This window comes from Corvus moneduloides, chromosome 2 (genome assembly GCF_009650955.1).
Source record: "Corvus moneduloides isolate bCorMon1 chromosome 2, bCorMon1.pri, whole genome shotgun sequence".
NCBI classification, from domain to species: domain Eukaryota; kingdom Metazoa; phylum Chordata; class Aves; order Passeriformes; family Corvidae; genus Corvus; species Corvus moneduloides.
In genome coordinates, this window is record NC_045477.1 from 19,224,684 (window position 1) to 19,251,944 (window position 27,261).

Sequence of the window (27,261 nt, forward strand, 5' to 3'; positions counted from 1 at the left end):
CAGATGTTTCTCAGCAGCAGAAGGCAGAGCATTACAAGACAGAGGTGCACACCTAGCTGGATGGCACAGCAACCTCTAACACAATAATCGAAACTGCACACAAAGAGTTATCTTGGAAGGATTTGTGAGACCTGGCTCGGTAGTACAGGAGGCAGCAGCACCTGGGAGAGCAGCGCTCTCCCACGCGAGGCTCCCGGCCATATGAAATTTCCCATGCGCGCTGTTTTGCTTCTAGGCCAGCGTGGGTGTGCTACGTTGTTACCTTAGCAACAGGGACAAGTGCCGCAGCTGTAGCCTTCTCCTCTTTGCAGCAGGAGAGCTTCCCTGGTTTTCTTACAGAAAACGCTGCGCAGCTCCCCACAGAGGGGACCCCAGAGCCTGTGGCTATCAACGTGCTGGCAGGCAGGGCACAGACAGATATGAGCTACGTCTGACGCAGACATGTCTTCCCTGCTACCCTCTGCTCCAGCTTGTCTCTTCTGGCCTCCAGAGAACATCATCTGAGTCAGTCTGGCAGGAGCAGGATCAGCAGCTTTGTGCCAGCCCCCTCCATCGTTTCTGGAGTCAGATGGCTCCCACAGCTCAAGGCTTTTTACTAAGCTTGAATGCCAGAGGATGTCTGAGTGCTTTATGAATATCTGGAGGAAACAAACGTGGCAGTCAAGGCATCAGTACCCATTAATCACTTAGGGAGGGCCGGGGGAGAATTTAAGAGAATAGAGACTCAGGAAGCAGGGGAGTGTATGTGGGGTAGAGCCACCCAAGCCAACATAAATGTTGCAAAATCCCATAAATGCACAAAACCCACAGAATTTTGATTCTGCCCTGGCTTTTGTCCTCTGTCGAACTTTGGGACTTGTAACAACATTATAAATATATACATATTTATAAATGTACATAAATGTGTGCTCCCCAAATACATTTAACAATCCTTTTTTTACTGCTTCACCAACATGTATGTTTGAGAACAAAATTTTAAGACAATTCTACATTAGAAGTTCTAAAGAGGGCTACTCCTGGAAAAAAAAAAAAAAAAAGACAAACAAACTTGTTGAAGCATCATTTGCTGAAATAATCAAATGTATGTATTACCGCAGACGCAGGAAAAGGGAGCACTTATCCTCGCTTTTAAATGAAGTGCAACAACTGATCATTTATAAATTCTTCAGTGTTTTTGAACACCTTGTGTTTCACTTGCACTTAGTGCATATGACTGCAGCCAGGAGCAGACGTGCCCCTGGCAGGGCCGGTCTTCCACCGGCTTTTAGCGAGAAGGAGGATGCCCTCAGTTCCCGGCATCAGCTGACTGAGGGGAAGGGACGCGGGAAACGAAAGCGCTCCCTCCGTCCCCTCCCGCCCCCGCCGGGCCGCGGCCCTACCTATCCCAACGGGGTTTTTACCCTTAAAAAAATCAAGAGCTTTCGAAATCAATAAAGCGGTGGAGGAGTCACTGTGTCAACGCTTCCCCTTTTATTGGAGCCGGCACCTTCCTCCCCTGGCAGCCATTTTATTCGGCCCCGAACGCGACCCTCTCCGCTGTGCGTGCGGGGAAACACGAACCACAACGCCGCAGCCCGGGAGCTCGGGCGAGCGTTGGACACACATTCTGCGAATTACTTTAAAAAGATCCAAAACATCACCAAAAACAAGCCCCACCGCAGCGCATCCCGCGGGCTGCTGCGATGGCCGGGGGGGAGCGGGGCTGTCCGTGAAGCCGGGCCCGCCCCGCGCTCCGCCCCCGCGCCAGCAGCCGCGGCCAATCACCGGCGGGAGCGCCCCCTCCTCCTCCGCCGCCCGCCCGCTGCGGCGCCGCTCGAGCTGTTTTTGCGCCCGGCCGCGCCGCCGTCGCCGCTCCGCCATGTGGCTGCTGGCCGTCTCCGTGCTGCTCGGCGCCTTGCGCGCAGGTGAGTGCCCGCCGCAGCCCCGCTCCCGCCCTCCTGTCTTCTCTCCCCTTCTCTCGTCGTCCTGACTCTTCCGGCTGCGGCCGCAGCGATCGCCCCGAGGCGCCTCCCGTGCGCCCCCGTCTCCAGCGAGTCCCGGGGCGGGTGCCCCGGCGGTGTCTCGGGCGGGTCCCCCGGGGTGCGAGGCGGGTGCGAGGGAAGGGCTGAGCCGCTCCCCCGAGCCGCGGGAAGGGAAGGGGCGAGTGGCGGTGGTGGCGGGCGGGGGCCGGTCCCGGGGCCAGCGGGGCGGAGCGGCCGCCGCCCGTCCTGCCGCCGCTCGGCGCGGGGACTCGCGGCGCCTCTACCCGGAACTCCCGGCTGTTCTGCTGGCAACAGGCGCGTGTGGGACTGCGGGTGCGTAGTGGTAGATCGCCATCATTTGGGAAATGAGCGGGGACACACACATAATCACACACACTGTCGTGGTTTGATGCTGGCCTAACTCCAGGCACCCACGAGAGCCGCTTGCTCACCCTCCCCTGCCACAGCTGGGCAGAGGAGGGAAAAGGAAAAAAAAAATTAACGAACGCTTCGTGAGTGAGATGAGGACCGGGAGAAACACTTAAAGGGCAAAATAGGCTCAACTTAAGTTGCAAAGTGAGTTTACTACTAACAGAGTCAGAGGAGGATAATGAGAAGTAAAATAAGCCCTTAGAACACCTTCCCTCCCCAGTCCCTCCCTCCTTCCCAGCGACAGCGCAGGGAGACAGGACATGGGGGCTTGGGCAGTTCATCACCGAGATTTCCTTCCGCTGCTCCGGGAGAGGAGTCTTCCCGTGTGAGGCCGTGGGGTCCCTCCCAGGGGAGACTGTTCTCCATGAACTTCCCCAGCGTGGGCCCGCTCTCAGGAGCAGCAGCCACACCGCACCTGCTGCAGCGTGAGTCCCTCCCACGGGCACACAGCCCTCCCAAAACTGCTGCGCTGTGGCTCTCTTTCCACGGGGTACAGTCCTCCAAGGACAGGCTGCTCCAGCCTGGAAGCAGGGGCCCCCTCTCTCCAGGGGGTGTTCCACTGGATCACAGCCTCCTCCAGGCATCCACCCGCTCCGGCACGGGCACCTCCCCCACGGGCTGTGGGTGGATCTCTGCATCCCCCGTGGATCCCCATGGGCTGCAGGGGCACAGCTGCTTCACCATGGTCATTACCACGGCCTGCAGAGGAATCTCGGCTCTGGCGCCTGGAGCACCTCCTGCCCCTCCTTCTCCACTGACCTTGGTGTCGCCATGTTTCCCTCACATATTCTCACCTCCTCTTCTCTGACTAGAATCCAAAATCTTGTAACTTTGTTTCGATTTTCTTCTTAAATGTGTCATGACAGAGGTTACCAACCTCTCTAACTGGCCCAGTTTTGGCCAGCAGCATGTCCATCTTCAGAGCCATCAGCCACTGGCTCTGCTGGACATGGTGGGAAGCTTCCAGCAGCTTCCTCACAGGAGCCGTCTTTGTGGCCCCCCTGCTGCCTAAAACCAGGCCGTGCCAAACCAATACACACACAAAACAGCCGCTGTCATCCAGCCCCTACCACCACCACTCCCTGCATCCTCCCTGGGGCTGGCGGTGGGGTGCTCCCTACAGAAGTTGCAGGGGAGAGGAGGGACAGCATACCCAGAGCTTTGGTTGTTACCTCCCTGTGCATTAGGGCAGCTCAGCTCCGTGTGCTTTCCTGAAACAGTCAAACTGGTCCCCTGCTGCACAAGGTCTAGGGTTGACAGTATTTCTTGATCTTTAACGTTAGATTTGTGTGCCATTGATGTGCAGTTGACATTGTACAATATTAAGCTCTTATTTCTCTGCCTTGAGAAGAAACTCAGTGGGGGGACAGAGCTAACAAAATTTCACCAAGGTGCAGGTGCTGTAGTGTTCTCTCAGTAAGCAGCACATTGAAACTTGCATGTTTAAAGTTAGTGTTGAAATTCCAGTCTGGGTTCTGGGGTTAGCAGTAGATTGGCTTAAATACCAAGTGCCCCAGCATGGTTTGCATGAGAAGGCGGGCTCCCATCAGGTGCAGTGACCAAACTTAACCAGTTTTGTCAACCGTGTGCAGCAGTTTTGAATTTGCACTGCATGTGCCGCAACCTTTCTGTGGCAGCTTTGCAACTGCAAGTTCTTCAGAAGCCCCCGTGCTGCTTAGTGTAAGGCTCTAAAATTGTCACCTTCATGTGACACTTCTAAGATGATAATCTACGAGAAAGTTGGAGGCTAATAGCCCACCCAGTAATCCACTGCCTGCAGGATTTGGTAACTATTGGGAGAGGGTTCTCTTGGCTTCCTCTTACCACCAGAAGAATTGTTGGGAAGTTGGCAGTGGAAGTACCATCTGCAGGAAGCAGTCGGGCTCCCTTTAGTGGGAGAGCAGCCGCACAGCCTCTTCTGTGAAAGCAGCCGGGTCGCAGAGGACACGATCCCGGAAATCCATGTCTGTGTGCTCAGCTGGAGCTGCACCTCATTCCTGCAGCACTTGCTGCTGGAGCAGCTCACAGGAGTGCTTCTGCTCCGGCTCCAGGCGGAACGTGCCGGCTCCCATGGACTGACTACCCACCAGCAGAGCCCTGGAATCAGGAACTGACAGCTCTCTGCTGTTCTCTGCTAATAACAGGGAGAAAATTTCTCTCAAGTTTGTTCTAATTCCTTCAGGATGGTTGGGATTTTTATTGACTTTTGTAAATGCTTGGAAGTATTTCCTTTAGTTGAAAATCAGCTTTCTTGGTGAAATGGAGCCAGTGGTGAACAAATTCCTCCTACAAAATGTCAATGTGCTGGCTCTGAAAAAAAAGAAAAATCCCGAGAGTTGTTATCATGATTGAGTGTGAAACAGGTGTGAAATTTATTCCACAAAGAACCATTGAAGGTTTTAATTGTGTGGTTTTTATTAGGGCATAGGTTGAGGTTTGTGCATAGTTTCCCTTTGTTCTGCTTTTGTTGCTTTTATTAGTTTAACAATGCAACACAGTGAGTAAACCAGAGAATACTTCTTCCTTCCTTGTGAAGTGCTGTCATGCATAATATATACAGAATCAGTTTATTTTAAGCTTTTAATATTCAGTAGTAATCCAGGAATCTGTGTGAGAATATTAAAGCAATAGTTAAAACAGGAGTGCTTTTTAAATGTGATCTGAGACTCTTGATTTGGGGATTTTGGGGGGGGGGGGGCAGGGGGAAGAGCTACTGCAAATAGTGACAACTTTTTTTCCCTTTCCTTTTTTTTTTCCTCTATCCCCTTCCCTAATTAGGTTTAGTTGTTAAATACATATCATTCTGAGCTGGTTTTATACATGTGAGTACCAGTAGTTCCCTTGAAGTCCCTGGAGCAATTCCAGTTTCTAAGTTTCAGTGCTTACAGTATTAGGGGATTGTCTTGTTTTACATACCCTTTCCCATATTTGGTTTTATCAGATGGATGTAGTAAAGCATTTTGAATTATTAATGTCTCTGGGACTTTGGGGGAGCTATTATTATTAAGAAAGCTATTAAGCTTTGTTATGGTTTCATACAAACAAGGAAAAATAGAGAAAATAAAATATTCAAACCGTTCATAGCTTACAGCCAAGCTAGTTGAATTAACCTCTTTCTTGTGGTTCTTGGTGTAATTTGTATACTGATGTTACAATTTCTGATACTCTTAGGAATGATGAATGGATCTTCATTTCTGATAAAATCTTGGTATAGGGTTCAGGTCTTTCTTGAAGCAGTGGTCAGGCAGTACTACTGTTTTAGAACTGTGTGCAGTGTGGGAGAGAGATGGGAAAACTCAGCAGTGGTAGCATAATCTTGTGAGGTTGATTTTTCCTTATCTGCATTGAACGCTATTGTTAGAGACATTAGTCACAGTGATTTGTAATACAGGTTGGTCATTTTTACAAGTTCTCCATTTTCAATTCTGTTGTGTATGCAGTCAAATACTAAGTAGTAATCTTATTTAATGCATGGTATTGTGTGTGCACCTTCTCCGATGGAAAGGAAAAGAGACGGAGTTTGCAAGAAGTGATCTAAACCTATGGGCATTTGGCTCCACCTTCAGAGCTAAGAAGGAACAAGTGACAGAGCTTTCTTGACTAGGCTGCCCTGCCTGCCTTCTCTCAAAAGTGTGAAAGTCAGACTTTTTTCCCCTGTGTCCTTAATGAACTGTAAAGGAAGCTTGTGTGGAGCTGATGCCTGGACCACAGATACCTGTGTGATCAGCAGCAAAAAACTGAACATCAGTGGGACAGCCTGTGGTTAATGTTATGTGTATGCTTTGCAGAAACCAGGCAGTATTCCTGCATGTGAAATAGGAGAGGCGTCCCAAGTAAATAAATGGCAACCCCCTTTTTTTTTTTTTTAGTTTATGATACGTTATGGTATCTATACATTAAATGGGTGTGAGAATGGCTGAGTTTGTGTAGAGGAGTAAGTAGTATTATAATAATGCCTTTTTTGCATCTTCTGTTGATCCCTTAAAGCATGATTTTCTTTTTGTGGTTTTACGGGAGAGTTTGTTTTGTTTTTCCAATTCACCTGTTGTAATTATTTCTTCTTTGTTCTTGAGTATTAAGAAATAATTCTGAATGTGTCAATTTTCATTTTTCTTCATAGGTTCTGCCCAGTTGTCACTTGTTGGGACAGGTGTTATAGAAAAAAATGACTGTAATGAAACTGTAGTTTTACCTTGTTACGTGACTAATTTGAAGGAGAACAATGAGAATTTGATGCTTGTTACATGGAAAAAGCAAGGAGATATAATTTTTTCTTATCATGGAGGAAAAAAGGAGTTTAATATTAATCCATCGTTTTCATCTGCAAGATTGTTATCCCAGCCGGATTTAATCAAGGGTGTGGCCTCACTGGTGCTCAGCAGTGCACAAGCAACTGTTGGAAATTACAGCTGTGAAGTAATAGAATCGAACAGCGTAGGAGAAATAAAAATGGAACTTAGAAACAGCTCAGGTGAGTTGCCTGCTATTGTTTCAGAACCTGTTGGGAGGGAAAGCAAGCAAAATCTTAAGGGAAAGAGAAAAATAATGAACATGGCAATGTATTCCTTTAAAGTGAAAACACAAAAAATGTAGCACCCAGGCCTTCTAACTTGTAAGCTAATTTGTGTTATTTTGGTTTAAATGAGAGGGGAGTGCTTCCATGGGAAAGATCTGAACACATTTTTTCATTCTGTAATAATGTCTGAGGGTTATTTAGGTCCAGTATAGGAAAAGCTATGCTTTCCCACATCTTTTTAATTATATAGATGCTGATATATTCAGCAGTCTCATGTTACTGCATTATGTATTTCCGATCATCTTCCTGATATCTTCATAATATTGAAATGTGCACATCCATCACAGTGGCTGCAGAAATCTTTTCTTGGAAGAATTGCTTCTTGCAACCTTTAACTCTACTGGAAAACTACAGGTAGAACTAATAGAAATTCTGTTTTAAGAGTTCTAAAACTCAATCTGAAGGTAGGCAGTTTTCTAGTGAGGTTGAAAATGCTACTGCTAGGTGGCAACTTGTTACGGTTTTCTAGCATTAAATGTCATCTTCAAAAGATGGTGTTTAAAGTGATGTTAAAATGAATGCGATTCAGTAAATTAATTTCTCATCTAGAGAGCTATTTTACTTTATCTTGTCCGTCCCAGCCCACGTTCTCCAGTGCCTCAGCTGTTGGATAATGGGTTTTGCTGTACATGTGTGCTCTGTCCAGTGCTGTGCAGATGTGACTGTCACTGGACATAGGTGTGCCCTCTTTATCTGTTCTGCATGGGAGACTTATCTCTGGAGACCTGGTCAGAAGCACTCAATGTGTTGCATATGTGTAGCACATATGAAATATTTGGGAAGCTCAAACAGATGTTGCTTGTGTCCTGCTGCAGACATTTGTGTAATTCTCAGTTGGGTCTAGTTGTTGAGTTAACCATACACTCTGGAAAGCAAATGTGATCCTGAAACTGACAGGGGCACAGCCACTGAAAGTGAAGATGCTACAAAATCATTCACTTCTTAAAACACTGCAAAAACAGGGAAAGAGGTATACCCAGTTTCTGTTTCCTTCATTCTCTTACAGCTTACTCAGCCTCTTTTGACTGTTTATGCCATTCAGTGTTAAGCTTCAGAAGAGGAAGCAAGGCTTGAGAATGTAGTAGAATCAAGTCCCATTTTCAAGTTTTATTTTCTCTGTGTTTATAATTTTGGAATTTGTGTAAAGACAACAAAGCAGGAAACTGATGTAATTTTTCTAATTTCATTTTCTAGTTGTCAGTTGCAGCGGTGAAACACCAGAGGAAAGATGCGGTTAGTGAAATATTCATAGTTTTGAGGTCACATTAGGTTTGAGTGTATATGCTAGAAAATGCAAAACTTAGGTAGCTAAAGGTAACACAGTCGCTTGCTCTCTCTTTCAGTCCTTCTGCACAACTTTTTGCTGTTCGCTCCTCCTTGGTGCTCTAGAGAGGCTCTTGAGACAATAAGCTAATAGAAGAAAGTGTAGCAAGTGAGTTTTGAAAAGGGTTAGTGGATAATGAAAATCCTATACCAGTCTTCACTCTGTCATTTCTGAGCAATGAATTCATTCTGTCACTACTAGCATGTTCCAATTGATGCTTTTACAAAGATAGTCATACAAGAGCCAGCTATCCTCCATCTCTCTTTGGAGAATTCCTGGTTTCACCTAGGCAGTGGTAGCAGAGGGAGCAAGATTTCTGTGCAAGCGCTCTCTTCTTTGTGCACACACACTTTCCTGATCAGGAGAGTGACTGTCAAATTTCCCCATTTTCTTTTCTTTTTCCTCTCTTCATCATCTCTTTTCTTGCTGCTTTTTCTCTTCTCTTTTTTCCCTGTCCTTCTTCTTGTTTCTTCTTTTCCTTCTCTTCTTCCTGTTTCTTTTCCCTTTTACGTCTTCTCTTCACTCTTCTTTCCCCCCAGTCTGGAAGTCTCTCTTCTTAGCTTGGAACTGACTGCCCTATTTTGGCTCTCAAAATACTGCTTTATGCCAGGAGTTTAGTTGATCACTATGAAGCACCAGAGTAAGGGAAGTATAGTGCCAGGAAAATGCATTCAACAGTTCCTCTTCCTTGCATGTTGCATGTGTCTGCAGTATTGCAAGCGCTTCTGTACAGTAAATTCTTTCAGACTCCAGGACTGGACCACACGTGGTTCTGTGTTGCATGCTGAAGCCCCAGCAGACACCAAGCTTCTTGGCTGCTTTCTTTTTGTCATACTTGATAGAGTCATCTGGAGATGCTACAGAGGAAGGGAAGTGGTTCTCAGAGTCTCTGCTTGCACTTTTTCTTTAATCATCAAACAGCATAGCTGGGATTTGGCTTATCTAGGGAGAGGTCGCTGTGCATTGAAGTTACTGTCCAGTATTAGTTGCTTTTTTAATATTGCAAATGAAGCAAAAAGTCTTCCTTTAAACCATTCAATAAATTACCTTGTTTTGCTAAGAAGTTCGCAGATACTTCTCCATTTTCTTGCGTTCAGCTTAGCGTTTGCTTTGTATTTCTGTCGTATGCACTGTATCTTCTGTGACCTCTTCTGCGGGGAGGGACGGGAAGGAGAGAAATTTGTAAACTTAAAAGCTGTCCTCAGGGTATTTAATTGGCATTGAAAGTTGGGAGGTATTGCTGCTTAATTACATATTTCTGGAGCAACAGATAGAATTTTTATATATGGAGAAAAAATGCAACAAATATGCATCTTCATTAAGATGAGAAATTTCTTTGGAAGCAAATGTGCAGGCAGAGGAACGGTGGCAAGTATAACGTAAGAAATGGAGACTTTGGATTCCACTGAGTGAGCCTAAATGAAGATAATGAGCAGAGATGCAAGAATTAACTGCATTTTCTAGTTCAGTGGAGATATTTTCAGAATTTTATGTTGGAAGGTGGCTTACAGGGTCTTAAAGCATGACTGAACAGCCTGAGGCATCCAAAATGCAGGGGAAAAAGTCTAAATGGATGATGTTGGGAAGACCTAAAATTAACAAGGCAGTGTTTTCCCTCTCACTATAGGCTAGCTCTCCTGTATTCCTTACCACACATTGGGATTTCTTCTGGAGTTACTGCCATTGAAAGTAGAATAGAATAGCTGAGGAAGCATCAAATTGGACTTCTCTTATCTTCTCTGCTTAGCCTAAATACACTGTTTTTCTGATTTACAGAGATTTTTGTAGTTCCACAAGTTCAGTAGCTTGTAGTGCCAAAAATTAGCGCCAACATATTCTCCGCTCCAGTGGAAGTTAAGACTTCCAGTTTGGAAAACACTGGTATAACTTAGGGAAGTACTGAAAAAGTAGGTTGTCACACAGATCAGGGAGAGAGAAATGCATAGGTAGAGGACATAGGTTTCTTAGCCTATTATAATTCTTAAAGCTAAATTACATACAGTATTGGGCAATCTAGGGTGTAGCCTAAGAAGAATGATAAATATAAAGCCAATAGCCTCAATTTTTGTTCTCTTCCTACTATTTTGCTTTGTTTATTCTCTAGGATCATGGTTCCTTCTAGTGGAAAGGGCTGTCATCATATCATTGATGAGCTTACTTGTTGTTTTGTGTGCAGCTCAGTTAAGTGTTATTGGTAAGTATTGACTCTTTAATTCTTTGCAGTTACTGATTTGTCCTGAAATCACTTCTATGCATAAAAGCATCCATGTAAAATGAAAGATGGTGCTCACATCTAAGAGATGTGTGGGAATTGATCCAGATAATACACAGAGATGTGGTGTGTGTGAAGCTTTTCTTCACTGTTGATTCACCATGACATTATTGAATAATTCAAAAATGTTTCATTATATGGCCATAAAAATCGATATGAGAGAAGGATGATGTGCTCTCTTCTTAGTGTAAAACTTTTCATTAGTCTTTTAGCACTGGCTGAGTTATTATTTAACACTGACATTAGTGATTTTGTTAAATGTTTTTGGAGGCAATACATGCGTTCACCAGTGTCAGACATCCTCAGATGTTCTTTATACACTGGTGTCCAACATCTGTGCAATGTAGAGTGTGTTTTATGTCCTGGCCTTTCAGATGATGCAATTTGTTACATCAGTCTTTGAGGTTTTTCAGGCTTTTTCAATTTGTAGACTTCTAAAAAATAAATTAAAAAAAATATTTCAGCTAAGAGTCAAGTCTGTAAGAAGTGGAAAGAAATTGCACTCAGTGATTTGTAATAGTCACATACATATTCAGCCATCTATATATAACTTCTTTTATTACTTTTTAATGAATCTCTGGAAGTGTTAGGTGACTCTTCAAAGGTCCATCCATGGTCAAAGGTTGAAAAATGATATGTATTTTAAAAATTACTTTATTTCTGTATTGTTGTATTCCTGATTTTCATATTTTTACTGGTGTAAGAACCTCTTACCTGTTCAGGAATTGTCATTGTCCTGCATTCATAGCAGAACTTCAACATTTTTGGGAAAGTAATCATTTCATGGAGAAGCACTGTCATTTCGTAAGAGTAATTTCAGCTTGGATGTTTTTGCACTTGAGCAATTAATTGAAAGGTCTTGGCCTCTCTGGGGAAGAGTTGTGCTACCTCTAACTTAATAAATATGGGTGTATTTACTGTTTGCTGGGATTTTTTAGTTTGTGTTGGTGCATTTTTTTCCCCTTAATTTGTACTCTTTCAGATAACCTGTGAATCCACCAATAGTACTTAATACCTTTAAATAGGTTGTTAAATTGGGCATGATTTTTCTGTGTAATACTTGGGAATGTATGTTTTCTTAGTTTTATGGGTTGGGGGGTATTGTGTTGGTTTGTTTGAGGTGAGGGTTTTTTTGGGTTTTGTTTATAGGAGTGGCTTTTTAGGTGTCACAAGGAAGAGAATGAGACCTGGAACTTCTAAATCCCTGACACTCACCTGAGTAACAAAATCACTGTAACATTTAAAAGACATTTAAAAGCAGTGCATCTACCCGAATTAATCTGTACCATGTCCCAAAGTTATTCTGATAACATATCACCTGAATTGTATGGAAGGAGAAAGTAAGAATTTGATTAGAACACCAATGCCAGGTGTCATTTTTCTGACTAAGCCATATTAACCATATCAAATAATGAAAACAAATTAAGTCTAAGGAATGTACATAGTTTTAATTTTTAGGAGTTTGAGTTTCTTACTTAGGAAGAGTTCTAATCATAAATCTGTGTTTTAGTGAGAGAGTCTGTATGTCTGATTGTTTTCCTCTCTGTCTCTTTAAGGATTAAAGTATGAAATTGAATCTCAGAGGAAAGTGTGCAGTATTGTAGCACTTGTCATCTTTGCAGTTGTAGCTGGTGTAGGCGCTGCTCTTTTTGTCCAAGGTAAGTGATTAAAATTGCTCCCTTAATTTAAGGGAATAAGAGCAGAAAAGAATCTCTTCTCTGCTGTAGTATGGAAGTTAGTAGCACCTATTAATTGCCACCTACTAATTTTTAAGTAAAAAAATACGCAGACTACAGCAGAAACAGCATTGGGATTGTCAGGCCCTCGAGTGATCACAGGAAGATACAGACTCCAAATTTATGTATATTTTCTATCCTTCTGCTGTGGGTGAATATTAGGGACTAGAGAATGACTTCTGGTGCTTCAGTGGGATTTCTTTCTGAACCCAGGAAACTTGGGGATGTTAATGATTTATGTTTGTTGCTTTGTGCTTTAATCCAGTTAACAATTCTGGTTTTACTGACTCCCACTTAAATGTTTGCAGATGGCTATACTGTACAGAGTCAAGCTGGTCTTGGCCTAACTGTAATCCCTGCGGTGATTTTGGTACCACTTCAGTACGTCATGTTTGGAATTGGTGAGTATTTATTTACTTACATATGGATAGAAAAAAACTGAGCTCCTCCCATAATCTACAACGCATTCTCATTTATATAAACAGGTGCTGCAGTAGCATCTGGGATTCATCACATTTATAGTATCTTGAAACAAAATGTTTAGCCTGTGTTTGTTGGGCTGAGTTGCTTCACTGAAGGAGTTACCTGCTACAGTGAGATTTAGGGTAGCACATCTCCCACCTGAGTGATTTCTGCTCTCCCTTCCTGGGTTTAGGGAATGGGTTGAATAACTAGCTCTGAGAATGTGTGTTCCATGTTTTCCTACTTGTGGTTTGTTTATAAGGTTATTTATATTTACATAATTTTATGTGTGTGTCTACATAAGAGCCTTGACTTGCAGTGACTTGCGTGTTTTGTTATCATGCTGACTGGCTGAGCTTAGAATTCAGGAGAATCTGATTTCTAGCTTTATGCAATTATCTGCCTTTTATGTCTCTGTAGTTAAATTTTATAATTTTGTTCCTTTTTTCCTAGTTTTTGACAGTCTACCGCAGGCAACGTTGGCTCTGATAGGTTTGAAACTTCTTGGTTATATAATTGCTGTGGTTGGTTTTGCACTGTGTGTCCCAGGTAAGCAGTTTGTCTTCTACGAAAGTGTGCTTTTTACTCGTCTACACCTGATGTTTGTTTATTTCTAATACTAAAATTTTGTGAAAATGGCTTCACTACATGGAATGTTAGCTAGTAACTCCTATAAATGTAGTTTAGGACTACTGTGCTAATGCTTTTTTATCTGGTGAAAGAAGAATAGCCCAAAGGCAGTATTACATACATCAGTTTCATGACTGCATTCTGTGAGCAGCTGCTTTAAAAAAAAAAGTCAATTGTTTTAATTTTGCATGCTAGTGTTGATTTTGGGTGACTATTATTGTTGTTCTTTCTGAGGCCTAGGGTATTTAGAAATTAAATAATAATAATTTTCTCATGTTCAGTGATTAAATCAGTAATTCCTTGCTAATCTCTGCTTGTATGCAACTGAGCTCATGAATATTTCAATGAATACCATTAAAGCACATTAAGAAGGTAAATGTAGAAATAGTGAACTTGGAAGTGTTCTTGGGCTGTAAGTGTGGTTGTGGCTGACGCTCTGTTTCATCACTGAAAAACTGTCACTGTGGTAAAGGAACACCAGCTAAACACCACACACAGTGATGTCCCTTATCCTCGCCCCTGGCCTCCCTTTGTCCCCTCCCTGCCTTCCCCTGTGCCACCAGAGAACCCCACAACAGAGAAAATCCAGAGCTGGGATTGAAGATGTAAGTTTAAACTTGCAGTACAGTTGATGAAAGAATGTTCTCAATTGCAGTGAATTACAATAGAGTACCTAAAGTAGTAGAATAGTTCAGCTAAGCTGGATAAATCAGTAAATGCCTCTGTGTCACTAAGGAATGTACACAAGAAAAGAAAGATGCAGCAGTAGTTTGGGGATAGCTTTGAAAGTGAAATGAATCATGCCTGTCTTTATCAGGTTTATTTATTTTACTAATCAGTTATATCTGAAAATAAGAGTTTGTGCTTTTTTTCTGTCAGTTGATACAGTTTTTTTTATTGTGTTTTTCCCAGCCTGTCCTCAGTTACATGGGTCTGTTCTGATTGCTGGCTTAGCTATTATGGCTATTGCAAGTTTGCTTAGTCTGGCTTACGTGTTTATTATGGGTAAGTAGCACCTAATATTCTGCATTATTTTCCTTTCAAGTAGACATAATTTATTTGAGCACGAGGTGCAATTTTGCAGTTGCATAGTTTTAAAAATTGCTGAAAAGTTGTCTGTATATGTTGGCTTTGTTTCATAGAGCATGTGGGGAATCTTGAGTTAAGAAACCTACAGTTTATCATCATAAACTGTTTTGAGATCAACATAGCCAGGTTTCTTAAGGAAGAGCATTTCAGTTGTAGGAAGGATGTTGCTGTTCAAGTTCTGCAAGCTTAGAATGAAGAGAGCAAAAGGGTGTCAAGGATTCTGTAGAGTGGGTTGTGGGATGCTGGTGACAAAAGCTTATCAAAACATGGATTTAAAGAAGTGAAATCTGCCTACTGATTTGCACTGGTTAGAGGTAGGTTAAAGAAGTGCAGTTTGAATGCACACCTTTCATTTTAGTGAATCCTGGTTCTCCTCATATTTAACTTTAAAACCCAGGAGAAAAGAATAGCAAGGCTTTGTTTCAGAAACTGGTCTGTTCATCAGATCTCAAAAAGATGAGAGACATAAAGATGTGCTAAATAAGCAAAACTCAGAAATTCTGTGTGATTGGAGTGCTGGCATACCACAGCTCTACAGCTTGGGTCAGAGTGACATTTGTTTCAAGCTGTGCATGAAGGCTCTTCAAACACCTTGTTGTTTCCACCTTCTGTGGACACAGAGGATATGTTTCTTCCAGGCTCCAGCTGTTGAAGTGTTTACAGTGAGTGCAGTCACAAGTCTGCACTGAATCATGCAGTCTCCCAGATTTGGTGGGTACACACCATGTGTGGGCATGGCCAGAAATACGAGACCCTGAGACAGTGAGAATTTCCAGTAAAGAAGAAATTAAGGCAGAATGCCTAATATTTGATATCCAAGATAAATGAAGATGAGCCAAAACTATGGCAGACATGAATCAAGCCTTCTAATAACAACAATAAATTCATTTTTTTTGACTTTGGTTTACTTGTATATACTTCTATTGACTTCAGTGCTGTGTGGTATTGGTCTGCATAAATGTTGCATTTCTGGTTTGATTGTGCTGGCTGAAGAAGTCTAATGTAGATTCTAGCATGCCAAAATAAGCACAATGAAGTAGCCTAATTCACCTTTAGGCACACCTGAGTGCCTGAGTGAGGCAATTCACACACTGGACATGATAACATTATTTGATTCCTAAACAGAAGAGTGCTTAGAGGCTCCTAAGAATTTCCAGATCATAAAATTAAGTGCCTTTGGATAGGGGAAGCTTCAGTTATGTGTGTTACTACTCTGTTGCAAGTTTTATCAGTAGACAATACCATTTCCAAGGTAACAAGTGACATGATGAGAGGAAATGGCCTCAAGTTGTCCCAGGGGAGGTTTAGATTGGATATTAGGAAAAATTTCTTCTCTGAAAGGGTGGTCAAGCATTGAAACAGGCTGCCCAGGACATGGTAAAGTCACCATCACTGGAAGTGATGTTTAGGTGTGGCACTTGGGGACATGGTTTAGTGGTGAAGGTAGCAGTGCTGGGTTAGTGGTTGGGCTTGATGTTCTTGGAGGTCTTCTCCAAACTTAACAATTCTACGGTTCTGTGTTTTTATTTGGTTGATTGTGACATTCATTCATCTGCCTGGTCACTTTTTTGTAATTATTTTAGGTTCCAGAATGAAAGATCATCCTCGTCCGGGGGTAAGCTTAAAATTAATAAATTTGGGGTGACTAGATGGCTCAGGGGAATGTAGTGAGATACTGAACCTTTCTTCACTAGTTCGAATTCAGACCAGGTTGGTAGCAAGCAACAGTTCTGGCTGTGTAACAGATGTCCAATGTTGAGTGAGTTGGTGGTCTCCATTGTCCCTATTGAGTGTGTCTGTAGTACTGTAATTGCCACCCTGGCCTAGGGCTGCTCCGACTGTTGTGCCCAAATGGAGTTTCCATTGCTGTCACTGAAAGGTGGTGGATGTCAAGGGAAGTTTGGCCTTCTTTCACAATGCGCTCTTCCACCTGAATATTTAAAAGACATTTTGCTCACCTTATTAAAAAGCTTTTTCATTAATGTGAGTGCAAAACATCCAGGTGGCCTGTAAGAAAGACTTGAAAGGTTTTTTTCCTATGGTCTTCTACACCAGAACCCTTTGGTATTCTCTTCAGTTCCTGGCTATACAGAGGGCATAGCCTTGACCTTTTTTCTGATTTGCTTGTAATGCACCCTAATTTGATAAGACCTTCTGAACAGAGAGAGTCTGTCTTTAGGTAACACAGAACAAATTGAAAAATACCTGGATTTTTTTTAAAGAAGGTTTTTCAGTCAGTTTTAAATTGTAGAATAATAATTTCCAAACCAGTAATTTTCACAGACTTACACAGTGTTTTTGAGTGATCCATGAATGTGAACGGCCTGATTTCTGATGTTTTCCAGAAGCAAGGGAAAAGGTGTAAAATACCAGTAAAATTTCCTTGTAGCAGGGGGATCTGGGAACTATTAACTCGTCCCAGCTCTTAGATGCCAGCCATCATTTGAGACACATTTTCAGGTCTCCAGTCTAGAGCCTGAGACCCAGCTGTTGAAAGAAGATGGTTGCTAACAGTGAGAGCTGACTGCAGTTAGGACAAGAGATTTTTAATTTTTATTTCCTTTCCTTTTGCCTCATCCATTTTCATTTTAAGGAAGAGTATTTCAGAGGATTGGCCTTTCTTTATGGAAGGATTAGAAGTGCCCAGAGTTAAAAAAAAATAGAAGATAAAGAGGTTAAGAGAGAGTTATGTTATAAAAATGAGCTGAGAAATTAATTGAAGATATGCTTCATGCAAAATGAAATCTTGCCTTTATCTAACATCCTTGTACTTACAAGTAAATGGGGCAAGAGGAAGTTCTTTTTTTTCTTAGTTTTAGTTGTAAATAAACTTTGAACTAGAAACCAGCATGCAAAATAGCATCCTTTGATGGGAACTCTGTTCTCTTTATGAGTTCCTCTCCTCACAAGGTGGTCTTCCATGGCAGCAAGGATTTGAGAAATAAAGAAATAGCCACAGCAGCACAGTAATGAACATCATGTTACTCTCCCAACTGGGGGCAGGAATGAAATCAAAAGAAGTTTTTAAAACTTAGTGGTCACTGGAAACCACAGCAAGTACAAATAAGTTTTTTGCAGCTGCAGATAGCCAAGGGCAAGATACGGAGGAATGCAAGTGATGTGAATTGTGTCCATGAAGTTATGGCTGATACGGAAAGACCTGGTGGAAATTGGAGTGTGTTAATATGCTGCCTGTTTCCATCAAGGGCTGTTCAGCCTGTATTGCTGTGCTTTGAGGCAATAAATAGATGTGAAGTAATTTTAAGCATACACTTCGATTCTGTGTCATCTAAAGACTATGGAAAACTTAATATTGGTGAAGGGCATCATTTTGACACTGGGGCACACTTAAAAAATTACTCTTGAGATTTTTCTTGAGTCGGAGAGGGAAACGGTGTCTATTTTGAAATCTGCCATCTTAACCAAGGAGTGATTTTTTTGTTTTTTTTTTTTTTTAGCATTTCTGTAGATTGCGTGTGTTGTTTCTGATGATTGTCTACCAGACTAAATGCACAACTGTCGTGTATTTCTTTTTGAGGAAATTCCACTTGGTTTGCTTGGCTACTAATTTTCTTTTCTTTTTTAGTCCTGCTGCTTTGTTACTAACCATTGATCAAATGGCAGAAATAATCAGTTAGTTTTTAGAGCTAAAAACTAGTATCTGCATGGCTTCCGCTGCCACCTAGGGGTATTTCATCTGGGTAAACATCACAGTAAGGGAAAACAGCCTGGAGAATGCAGCTATTGACTGATACAATTTTTTCTCAGACCTTTAGTCATTAATTTGATTAACATAAAGCTTTCTTCATTTTTGTAGAATCACTACTTACTGTATATGTCAATTAGAGTAATTTAACTGTGGCCAGCCAGAAGTAAACATGAAGGCTTTTTATACATATATATATTTTTAAATGTTTTGCAGAAAGCTGTAGAAGAACCACTAAATGGTAGGTGATATTCAAGGTTTATATTCTAATTAAGGGATTAATTGTGGATAAAGATGGAGCCAGTAGTTCTAATTCCCAGTACCCCAGCACTGAGATGGCAGATCAGTGTGGCAACTGATGTGGCTCTGTGAGTCAGTAAGAGTTTAGTTTCTCGATGAAAATTTTGCCTGCAGCTCCAGACTGCCTGTTCTATTCCACTGTGCTTGCAAGCCAGTGGCATTGTTTGACTGTTTTAGGACAAATCCAGTATCTCACGATATTATATGTCCACCCTCTTTGCTTTGCAAAATGTCCAGCTTTTAAGGGAAAAAGAGGGACTAGTCTTGAAAATTGATGTTAATTCTTCATAAGGATTTATTTAGGTGAAATACTTAACAATCACAGCAAAATCTTTCCTTGCCACTCTATTCTTTCGCACTTCTTTGGGTTGGGGAAACTCTCTCATGGTGTTGGGAAACTGACAGCACTTAAGGTGAGGGAAATTTACAGTGAAAAAGGGATGGCTTTGATACTTAATTTTTTTTGCTATTATGTTCACTAATTGGCATGCTGACTAGTAGCAAGTTCTAACCTGAAGTTTAGAATTAACCTGAAGTTTAGAATTAACCTGAATATTAATTATGAAGCATTCCTTTCTGTTTCACTCATTACTAATCCATTTTTTTTTACTTTTAAAGATGCAAAAGGAGTGATGTTAGAATGATGGTAAGTCTAACAGATACTTACTTTAATGGCTAAGTATTTGAGGGCTTTGATGTTTACAGTTACCCAGTGCTAATCTGATGAAATCTGGAGGACAAGTTTCAGGGCACGTGTTGTTCTTATTCAAATTATATTTATTGAAAGGAAAGAATATGTGTATTGTATATCAAACAGAGGGGAAGAATGTGTATTCCCTAAACAGTGAAGAGGATGAGTCAGTGAGAGAACTGTGCAATAGTGTGTTTCTGGTCAAATAGCTTTGTTTCCTTTATGCTCATGTAGTATTAAAGATGCCTGGAATGTTTCCTTGGTGGTGGGTTGTTCTGTTTGGGGTTTTTTTGGGTTTTATTGTTGATACAACTAAGCTTCCTCTATGCATTTAATTGGTGATCTTCCATGAAAATTCACAGGAAAGTGATTTAACTCTCTCCCCCTCCCCCCTTCTTTAGGCATTACTTGAATTCTCTGGGTTTTGTTTGATTTTATTCCAATCAGATTGCTCTCATTGAACAGCTTAATTTTAGGCTAGATGATAAGGTTTGAAAACAAAACAGTATTATTGATTCTTTTCTATTCAGAAATTATACTTTTCATGGAAATAGGATAAAAAAAGCACTTGTTGATGCTGTTCGTACTTAGGTTTGTTCCTGAATTCTGAGCAAGCTTGTCATGAGGTATCACTAGACCCTTAGCCTGGGAGTCTTGCATTCAATTACAACATTGCTACTTGGGATAAAGAGTAAGGCCACTCCAAATCTGTTAGCTCACTTGAAATATTTTTATATCATGCCATTTCTAGGAGGCATGAATTGACAATGTGCAAATAAATGAGGTACTAGTTAGCTCTAATTGGAAAAAGGTGTATGAGTTAGTTTTTAAAAACAGGCTTCCTTACAAATACCAAGTGCTGTTTGGTTTGTTACTTAGGACTACTACATGGTTCATCCAAATATCCCATTTAATTATTTTCTAAAGCAATAGGAATACAAGCAGTTCTACAGTACAAAGGACAAGTGCACTGGTGTCTCATAAACACATTGATAAACATATATACCAGTTAGAATAATCTGAGCTGGATGGAGTGGAAGGCAGGGCCTGCTCCAGAGCTGGCCACTGCTTGTTCTTCACAGAATTGTTTGAGATCAGGGAAGGATAGATACTTGCCAGTCCATTGCATTCAGAGCAGACCAGAAGGGAGATCAGGATGGGCTCACTGCAGTTACCTCATACTGCTGAAGAACAAGGCAGAGTTTTGCTTGGAGATCCAATTTTAAATAAGTTGCCTGGTTTTTCTTGGGTCTCATACAGGCTTATGAAAACCTGCCTTCTAGTGCTGAGATAGAGCTTCCAAAAGCACAGAAATTGCCAATTACCCATTTCATTTTAGGGTAGAGCTAGAAGCTTGTCTGCTTTTTCTGCACTGAAAGATGGCTCCTAACCAGTGACAGAAGGTTTTACAGATGGAAGGCAAGTGCTCTCACTCACATGCTGGAGGCAGTAACCTTTTGAGCTCTACCTGCTTTCTACCTTAACCTTCCCTGGAAAATTGACACACAAACTGAAGCAGGGATGAATCAGATGCTGAAGCTGACTAGCTTACAAAATGGCATACGTGAAAGAAAACTAGCATTAGAGTATCTGGACAGGGTTGGACAGACAGCTGAGCCTGTGAGCCATTTCAGCTTATTCAGATTCACGAGTGAAAGCTCCAACACAGTGTCCACCTTTCTTTTGTGGAGGGGCTGAAACATCACTTGCTGTTAGCAACACCTTTTTCTACTACTTGAATGCTAAATGTGCTTTCAATTTTGAAATGAAAAAAGATTTCTTAAGTTGTAACTTGCATAGGCAGCACAGAACATTGCTGTTCTTCCCAAACAATATTTGTCTTTCTTTTTAAATTCCCAGAACTGCAGAGCTATGTGATGCGTATATAAAAAGTACACCGTTGTTGATACACCGTGGCCTTGAAGATGCACTACTCAACAAGAAGAAATTCAGGAATCTAGTTGTTTTGCATGTGTGGCAAAAGTGCTTTTGATATAAATGACGTAATTTTATAGTCACAGCAGCTGTAGCAAGGAACATGTGTGTTTGCCCACATGTGATCTTTATTTTCTTTTGTTATGGTGTATATGGGATGGTCGAGGGTGAGAATATAAAAAGCACTATTTGCCCAGTACAGAGTCTCCCTGCAGTAATCCTTAGTGGTATTATTTTCAAAAACTATCATTAATCACTGCTTTGATAATGGGCCTGCTGAGCCCAGAGATTGCAATACCATTTAGACTATTGTTTTCTTTATTTGTGTGCATGGACAAAGTATGGTCTATGTGTGTGATACAAACAGGAAGTAGAGATTGTACAAATACATCTTTTCTGACATTCAGCAAACTTTTATAAAAAAAGAATAAAAAGTTACACACAAAGTTGCGTAAGTACAAAGTTTACTCCCAGCTCTCTTGAAATTATTAACAGAGTTCTAATTCCATGAGACATTAGTATTCCTCTCTGTGGACAGTAGTCATGTGTGCTCTGGTGGCTGATATTTTTGTCTAGTGAGAGGGCTCTCCATGCCTCCTCTGTATCCTTTGATGAGGAACTGCTCAGCTGTTGGAGCCTAATTCAGCACTGGAATTACAGAGCACAGGAGCTGGTAATCCTAATGCTGAATGTGGTTCTTGTGTGTGTTCATGTTGTGCAGTGTGTGGAACTGGAAGCAATTTCAGGCTTTCTTGACTCAGTGAATTTGTGAAAGTCGTGGATGCTTCATAAAAACAGGAGTTGTCCTATTTAGTGTATTTTTGACAGAGTTTAAAATCTTCTTTTCTTGAATGGAAAAGAGCTATATAATTTTTGACCCAAGTTTGTGTTGCTGCCATTTTATCACAAATATGTAAAACAAAAAGGAGGAGCTGATGAGGAGTGAGGAAGCTCAGTTTCTGTACATATTTAAGTGGTACTGTTAAAAACCAGTTTACTAGGACTTGTACATTCCATGAGATTCTGCCATGTTTTACAGCTGTTTTGAGAGTTGTTCCAATATAGTTGGCTGTTTCTGGACTTTGTGTATGCTTTGTAGAAACCTTGACACTGTTTCCTGTTTGTACTAAGGTACTGTATTTCAAAGGCACACATGGTTTTCTCCTTCTAACAATTTAAAACTTGGTTTGGAAAGCTGTTGCCAAACAGTCATGTAATAAAATCCATGTTTTTAAAGATCCTGAGTAATTTGGCACTTCTCAGAGTTGAATGTTACAAGCTAAGGTTCATATCCATGTTGTGGGTGCATAGTGTAGGGATTTGGGTCTCTGCACGTTGAGCTCTGAGTCACATCAAGAATTCAACAAAACAAAACTGAGTGTCTCATTTTACAGTAGGTGCTGTTGTAATTGTCCCTCCTGCCAAGACTGTAGGATTGAGCCATTTAAAGCAAGCCATGGGCCAGCCCTCACTGGGATCAGTGGTACTGGACATAGGGAAGAAGGTCATCCATGCCATAAAACCTGGGAGAAGCATGTATGGCTCACACTGTCCTACTTTGTCAGTGGGAGTGTTCATGTAAGATTTGAGCTCTTACATATGAATCTTTTGATACAGGTTTTTCCATAATCTCAGTGATACCTAGATAAAGATGGGAAGTGGTTCTCCACTACAGTTCAGTATAAAAATTTTTCTAGTTAAGTACTGTGCAGTGCTCCGTGTTTCTAACTAGTGATTCCCTTTGGTAAGATGAAAGTCTTAGGAGAGGAATAAAAAACCAAATCAACTGTTGAGTTCTTTTGAGGTATTCTGCCTTATAAAAAACATATATAATAGCTTTATGTTAATTTCTGTAATGCAAACTGCAGAACCCCCCTGTGTCACCGTGGGATCAGGCCAAGCTGTTCCTAGGAATTGTCAAAACATGAGGAGCTCAGCGGCTGTCTATGGGCTGCAGAATCACGGCCCCAGAAATGGGAGAAACACACCATCCTGTTAAGAGCTGGATTTCTTGTAGGTGTGAATTTAAAAGAGAGTTTAAAAAGTCATTAGTACACCCAGCCAGCTCTTTCCCACCAGTAATTTAAAACCAAAGTTGTTCATAACTGTATGCTTTCATTTGTGTGTGTACATATGTGTGTATATATAAATATATAGACATTTTAAATATCTATAGATCTATAGTCTTTACCCAAGAAATTGTTTTTATTTATGAAATGATTTTGTAAATATTGTGCTAATATACTTAAAAAATAAAGTCATTTTAAGTTGTTTTTGCAGGAGATTTTCTTGTTGCTAACACACCGAGCTTCTGTAGTTGCTTCCATAAATTCATAGTCATAGCTGCTCTTCTCCCTGTCTTTATGTAGTGCTTACTGCATCTACAGAAATGTTCAGTGTTACATAGGCTGCTGGAGATGGTTTTGGGTGGGTTTCTCCTTAAAAAGGTCATCCAGATGGTGAAGTGAGTGTGTAGGTTGCCTTGTAATAACTTCAATTACGCTCTCCAACATCAGCCATCAAATGTTGTCACCCCAGTGTGCCGTGGGAGGAAATGAGAGCTGAGGAGTAACGAGCTGCTGCTGCCACTGCATCTTTAGAAACAGCAGAGCAGCACCTCTGTCCAGTCCATCTGTGCAGCCCTGGAATGGTGTTTCTGTGAGAAGAGGATCCCTTGTGTTACTGCTAAAGCACTGCTGCAGAAGTTCTGAATTGCCTGAAGTTGTCTTTGATGTTCATTTCACTGTGGAGAGAGGAGCTGCAAGTCCTGCCTGGTAGTCTTTCCACTCACATGGCCTCTTCAGTGGAGCTGAGCTGATGGGAACAGTGGAAATTATTGGTGATTTTTAACTGTGGCTCTTGAACTTCAACATCTCTGCAGGTATGTTTTGTGGCTTTCCTAGACACACACTTTCCTCTCAAAAGGAGCCATGAAGCACCATTTGAGTTATTTAAACAGAATTTTAACAGTTTTGGAATTTTCTGTGCAGGGACCCAACTGCAGGGTGAACTGCAAGCTCAGGAAAACTGGTCCTAAAGCTCAGGAAGACTGCATGCTTGAACTTTGGGGTGAGAGAAATGGTGCTAATCTAAATGTATGTGGCTGGAGAGTATCTCAGCACAGTACCATCAGAGATGCCCACTACCTGTGATCCAGACTGCTCCAGTCAGTTCAACCAGGAAAACCAACCCAAACCTGAACTTCCAGTCCAGCAGCCTTCTGAGAGTGCTTGATCAGAGCTCCATAATTGAGCAGTTGCTACCAAGTGACTTGCCTAAGAGTAGAAGTCGGCAGCCTCTGGTTTGTTCCACTTCACAGAAGAATTTATATTTCTTTTCTATGGAAAATAATTATTTTGTGCTCTAGTGCTCTCTGCCTTTGTCATAGATACAGCCAGTACTGTCTTGGACTTCAGTGCCTCTTGCTTCCTGTATCCTTGAGGACTTGCAAAGCTTTCATGATGAAAAGGGGTAAACCAGACTTTCTCGTTTCCCTGTTGTTTCCCTCCTGTGCCTGCTGCAGAAGCCCAGCATGGGTAGGGCGTGGCCTAGTAGGTGTACCCCAAACCCTTCATGCTACAGCTGGGCTGTGGGGAAAAGGGCAAGGAGCACTCATGAAGTACAAGAAAAGGGCAGAACCAGATTATTTTTCAATGAAATGATGAATTGGCAAGAAACTTTAATACACAAATGTAAATAGTATGGAGACACGGATCATCTGCTTTGGGGGAGGAAAGCTGCAGTGTTGAAACAAGTTTCGGTTTCCTTCTGTTCTCTCGCTTGTTCCTCCCTGCAGAGGGGAGGCTTTTGAAATTACTGGGCTGGAGAGTGGGTGCAGTGAAGGGAAGAGAGAGTCTGCCATGAATGCAAGTTTGGTGGGAGAATTAAAGAGCATAGGAACTGCAAGTTTGCCGGAAGAGTGTGAACAGTTCCTCCTAACGTTGCTAAAATTGGTACTTTTGGACCCGTCAGAGTTATGGGACTATTTGTGTTTCTTCACTGAAAGGGTTGTTAAGCATTGGAACAGACTGCCCAGGGAAGTGGTGGAGTCACTGGATGTGGCACTCAGTGATACAGTTTTGTTGACAGGGGGCTGTTCGGTCAAAAGTTGGCTTTGATCTTGGAGGTCTTTTCCAACCTTAATAATTCCATGATTCTGTACAGTGCTGCTGTCTGCATGTGACCAAGCATCTGGGCACATGGAGGTCCTTGGGGATGTGCAGTTGTCACATGAAGTCAGACTTTACCTCCACACCTCAGTGATGTCCCCTGGGCACAGCAACTGCCTGGTGCAGAGTAAGGTCTGGCACACCTTCAACTTGAATTAAAGTACTGAACTTTACTGTCATTCACAATTTACGTACCTGCAGATAATGAAAGATTTTGAAACTGATGGCTCTAGTAATTAGTCTGCCCCCTTTCCTACCGCATCCCTCACCCCCTCTGCCTTTTTTTTAAGGCTGCACAATAGGTGGCTGCAGGTTAAACTCGGAATGGTTACCAGACCTGTGGAAAAATAAAGGAGACAATATTTTTCAGAACTTGGCTTGAGGATACTTGTATTTGGTTGCATTCATTTAACTTTCTTTTTTGTCTTCCAGAAGTGCTGCAGGAGTTGCTTTTAGAGAAGAACGTTTGGTTGTATTTTGGGAAGTTGTGGTTTTTGGGGTTTTTTTTGGTGTTTAAGAAAGCAGTATTCTTTAATAAACTAGATACATGGGAAAGAGGGCAAAAAAAACGTGACACATCAGTGGAGATTCGCTGTGCTGTTAACCAGAAGGCTCATCCAAGGACAAATGGAAGTTCAGACAACAGAAAGGAGAAAATGGATCTATTTAGATAAATAAATCAAAATACATTTAACATCTATTCATTGCAATTAATTTAAGTTTAAGCATAGCCAATTAAGATAGTTTCACTGAAGAAAAAGGTGTTCAGGGTTCTCTGACATTTTGTACTAGTTCAGCTTAGTGAAAAAGAAAATTCAGCTATTGAAGTGGAAGTAAAGGCGCTGTGTTGTATGCAGACCTCTGCAGCTATGGGGAGTTAGCCTAGGTAGGTAGGCCTTGGAAGCTTTGATTTGTCCCACATCAAGAAACACTGAGAATTTAAGGATCATAAGAAAATTATATAAAGTGTAATTAAAGGAGCTCAGCATGGAAATAGATTCCTGCACTGTAATTACAAAACAGTGAGGTTTTCAAAAACAATCCGTCTGGAGCTGGAAGTACAGTTAAGAATGAAAATGCTGCACCATGTCAGGCATTGACAGAGCCAGGCACTTACTGTTCTGGGAAGTCGGTGAGGTTTTGGCTGGCACAGATAAACAGGTACCACTGTAGGAACCTAAAATGTCCTCCCTTACCTGGTCTGTAGGTAGGAAAAAAGTTATTTTTTGATAGACTGAGCAAGCTGAAAACGACTGTGGTATTATTTAATGTAACAATGTAAAGAAATTGGGGGTAAAAATAGGTGGTGAGGGGGAGGAGGGCACTTGTTTTTCTTTACCCTTACCTGCCCTGTCCTCTGATGCTGTGGCCACTGGAGAACCCTACCACCCTCACAGCTCTATTTAATAAAGGTGATGATACTTGATACTACCCTAGCCCTGTTAGATTGCCTTTCACACTGCCCTTTTTTCCTCATACCTGTTCTCTGGGAATGGTATGAACCAAATAGTAAGGGGCAGTTGGGGAATAAAAGAAAATCACCATATTCTGAACCATGAGGTAGCTGTTGGCACTGTAGTGGCAGTACACCAGAGCACCAAAGCATAAACAGCTTTAAATGTCATACTGAGCAGGCAGTGAAGCTGGTTACAGCATCAGTGAGGAGGTACAATTAACATATAATTAAAAATGTCATGACTCTGCCAGTCACAGGAAAGGTGACGGGGAGAAGGTGGTTCCTGTCCCCCAAGGCCAGCTAAAGGAGCTACATCACCTCCATTGGTGACAGAGTGAGCTGTTGATGTGCTCTGCAGGTGAACTGAAGCACAGGGCATGTCCAAAGGCAAGGAGGGAAAAGATGCTAAAACCAAACAAGCGGTGCAAGAGAAAAGCCCTGTGCTGAAGGGTACAAGTCACTACTTGTTTATTTACCAACCATAGGAAACAGCCCCTTTACCACGTGCACTTGGTGAGGGAC

At 41.8% G+C, this 27,261-nt stretch overlaps 1 protein-coding gene across 6 annotated transcripts; it reads left to right on the plus strand.

The window, feature by feature from the left end:
• Positions 1–1,511: 1,511 nt before the first annotated feature.
• CD47 (CD47 molecule) lies at positions 1,512–23,398 on the plus strand. 6 transcript variants are annotated; one of them, XM_032098357.1, is made up of 12 exons: positions 1,786–1,904; positions 6,514–6,864; positions 8,164–8,202; positions 10,398–10,487; positions 12,122–12,223; positions 12,610–12,702; positions 13,217–13,312; positions 14,306–14,398; positions 16,066–16,097; positions 18,405–18,429; positions 19,107–19,134; positions 21,040–23,398. In XM_032098357.1, exons 1-11 carry the CDS (start codon positions 1,859–1,861, stop codon positions 19,130–19,132), a joined length of 993 nt encoding a protein of 330 aa, XP_031954248.1. In that variant the 5' UTR covers positions 1,786–1,858; the 3' UTR covers positions 19,133–19,134; positions 21,040–23,398. The 6 variants fall into 6 exon arrangements, with proteins under 6 accessions (XP_031954251.1, XP_031954252.1, XP_031954250.1 ...); XM_032098360.1 differs by lacking the exon at positions 18,405–18,429 and having other exon boundaries at positions 1,512–1,904; XM_032098361.1 differs by lacking the exon at positions 8,164–8,202 and having other exon boundaries at positions 1,512–1,904.
• The last annotated feature ends 3,863 nt before the right edge of the window (positions 23,399–27,261 follow it).